Source organism: Triticum aestivum, chromosome 6A, assembly GCF_018294505.1.
Source record: "Triticum aestivum cultivar Chinese Spring chromosome 6A, IWGSC CS RefSeq v2.1, whole genome shotgun sequence".
Classification (NCBI taxonomy): Eukaryota; Viridiplantae; Streptophyta; class Magnoliopsida; order Poales; family Poaceae; genus Triticum; species Triticum aestivum.
The window spans coordinates 24,856,399-24,859,364 of record NC_057809.1 but is presented as its reverse complement, the minus strand read 5'-3'; the positions used below and the strand labels follow the sequence as shown (position 1 = coordinate 24,859,364).

Sequence of the window (2,966 nt, the reverse complement as noted above, 5' to 3'; positions counted from 1 at the left end):
TTGTTCATCAAATATAAAAAAATGTTCATCACTATTAGAAAAATGCTCATATAAATTTGTTCGTCAAAATAAATAAATTTTCATTAAAATTCAAAACAAAATTATTATTTTGAAATCAGGAACATTTTTTTACAAAATTCACTTTTCTAAATTACGAATTATTTTTAAGAAAAAGAAAGAAAAAATAGTAAAAAACGAATTAAAAAATGGGGCGTTCAGCCCTGCTCGTAGGCCGGCCCAGTAGGGGCGCACGGGAGCGGACGGGTGCGCGCTGGCATGTTCGCCAGCGCGTCACGCGCTCAATCCTCAAAGCCACGCCTTCGGGCCGGCACGGCATGGTCCTTTTATAAAAGGGCGGACACGGGCCGTGTCGTGGCAGGCCCTTTTAAAGCCAGGCCGGCCCATGTGGACAGGGTGTCACACGCTGGCATCCCCCCACCCGACTCCTTTGTCTCTTGCTTGCGCGTGCTAGGGGTTCCCACATCCCACCAGCAGCCGCCGGTCGCCGCTCCCTCGCCTCCCCATCGCCGCCGGAAGTTGTTGCCCTCCCACTGCCGCCGGAAGCCGCCCCCTCCCCCGTCGTGCGGAGCATCCAGGCGAGACGCCGGCGCCCCCCTCTTCACCGCCCTCCTCGACGACGCCCCGCCTCTGCCTCGTCTTCCACGCCGGCCGCTGCCGACCTGCCTCTGCCTCGTCACCGGACGGTGAGCTCCTCTTCTACTCTCGTGCGCGTGCTACCTGCTGCCGCTTGAGCCTTGAGCTACTGGTGTTGTGCTGCTGCTTGTGCTACTGCACTCTGTTGAACGGGTGGTTGTGCTAATGCTAGTGGCTGCTGTTCTAAAAAAATGGTCAATTTTTCAATTGAAGCATGTGTAGAGTGTACACGATGGTCATTGCTAGGCGAATTTGTCAACTGAAGCATGTGTGCACGGTGGGCATTTCACCTGCCAATTGATATGTGTGGAGGTAGTGTGCATTGCTATCTTGTCTGTCGATAGTACGCGATGCAATTTTTATCGTTTGATTGATACACTAGTACATTGTACACATCACACGAGTGATACAGGTATCATGTCTTGATAGGTATCATGCCTCGGTACAGCAGTCTTGATTGCTATGCGAATTTGTCAATTGAAGCATGTGTACACAGTGGGCATTGCTATGCGAAATTGTCAACTGAAGCATGTGTACACAGTGGGCATTTCACTTGCCGATTGACATGTGTGGAGAGAGTGTGCATTTGCTATGTTGTCTGTCGATAGTGCGCAATGCAACTTTTATCTTTTGATTGATACACTAGTGCTCATGATTTGATATGATATGAGTACATTGAACACATCGCACGAGTGATACAGGTATCATGCCTCAATACAGCAATCTGGCACATAGACATAGGTGAAGTACAGATGCAAGAACTGAAATGCATCTGTAGCTGGTTAATGTCCCAGGTGTTCACTAAATGCAAGTAGCAGCACTGATGCGAATGCGATGTGCCGTGCTTCCTAAATCCCGAGTGCTGGTTGGTATCTCTTATGTTTCGACATGCCTGACTCGTCAAAGTATGCATTGTAGCTGTGAAAGTGCTCGGTTTATGGTTACTTCTTACTCGGTTCTTTGATTTTTCTTGCTTATGATGACTTATTTTATGGATGAAACTATTTGCTTTCTCCCCCAGGCTTTTTGTGGTTAAATCCAAGGAATTGGTGCAGTATCAGGTCATGGAGGGGAGCAAGGACATGCAAGAGTCAGACACTGAACCTGTTGTTAAAGTACCCAGAGAGCCTGCCATCATTATCAATGGTGTCCCAGACTTGCCTCCTGAATTCGCATCTGGTTCACAACTTGCAGTAAGAGACGCTCCGCGACCTCGAGTCGATCATCGCTTTGGTGAATGGCTAGAAGGGCGGAAAGTGAGAAAGCGGTTTGGAGACATATACTATGTAGGGAAAGTTGTCAAGTATGACAGTCAAAGAAATTGGTACACCGTTGTCTACGACGATGGAGACCAGGAAGATCTTGAGTGGCACGAACTGGAGGAGATCCTGCTACCGTTGGACATAACCATTCCGCTCAAAACACTTGTGATGGACAAATTCAAACATCAGAATGTTGTTCCCGGCTACAGAACTAAGGTGGCTAGAGCAAGAACTAATGTTGCTAGCAATCAGGTGGTGGTTAGAGCAGTAAATGGCCAACAGTCAAACAACCTACCGCTCCCAGGGTTGCTTCAGGCATCAGCATCAGCAGGAGAAAATGCTCTAGTATGTCTGAAACCTGACGATCAACCTAAGAAAAGGGGCAGGCCTCGAAAGGATAGAAGTACATCAGGTGAGCTTTCAAAACAAGGAAGTACATCAGGTGATATTCAACCTAAAAAAAGAGGCAGGCCTCCAAAAGAACCTGGAGAGAAGAGTATTGATAGGCGCAAGTTAGAGACTGTCAGGGCAGAAAAACTGAAGAGAGAAAGCATGCTTCTGCGAGGGCCACCACCTGGAAGTCAGTAATTCTAATGATCAATATCGCTGTTCCAATATAGTATTGTACTTCCTAGATACTTCCGTTTGAGCATCAATTAATTCCGGACGGAGAGAGTGGTAGATATCTCTAAATATTCCAGTCTATGTATGCTTGTGACACTAGCTTTTCAATGTATTTTCTACAAACTAAACTTGTAAAGCTAGATTCCAGATTTACTATGTGTATGCTATCATATTAATTTCTTTTCGTATACATACAAGTATATCTGCAAACTGTTTAAAAAAATTCTGGTATGGCGATCTTAGAAGTTCTCCTTCCTATACATACGAGTTGTGGTTGTCAGGCTGAATGAATTATTTTGAAAGATCCTTGAGCTAGTTGCTTCGTCAGTGTTCGAGATCCTCAATGGAAAACACATTAATGTACATACTAACCATTGCACTGCGCAGTATAAATCGGTCAAGACAAGATGTTTAGCGAATTTAGTC

At 45.8% G+C, this 2,966-nt stretch overlaps 1 protein-coding gene across 1 annotated transcript; it reads left to right on the top strand.

Annotated features, from left to right (window-relative positions):
• The first annotated feature begins 477 nt into the window (after positions 1 to 477).
• Positions 478 to 2,730, top strand: LOC123131753 (uncharacterized). The gene is made up of 3 exons (XM_044551430.1): positions 478 to 704; positions 1,676 to 2,328; positions 2,359 to 2,730. The coding sequence occupies exons 2-3, from the start codon at positions 1,719 to 1,721 to the stop codon at positions 2,502 to 2,504; spliced, it is 756 nt and encodes a 251-aa protein (XP_044407365.1). The 5' UTR covers positions 478 to 704; positions 1,676 to 1,718; the 3' UTR covers positions 2,505 to 2,730.
• Positions 2,731 to 2,966: the final 236 nt, after the last annotated feature.

Excerpts from the sequence above, each read along its gene's own strand:
- LOC123131753 (XM_044551430.1), top strand. The coding sequence starts at position 1,719 with ATGGAGGGGAGCAAGGACATGCAAGAGTCAGACACTGAACCTGTTGTT. Across the intron at positions 2,329-2,358 it reads AAAGGATAGAAGTACATCAG|GTGATATTCAACCTAAAAAA; the intron begins GTGAGCTTTCAA and ends GAAGTACATCAG.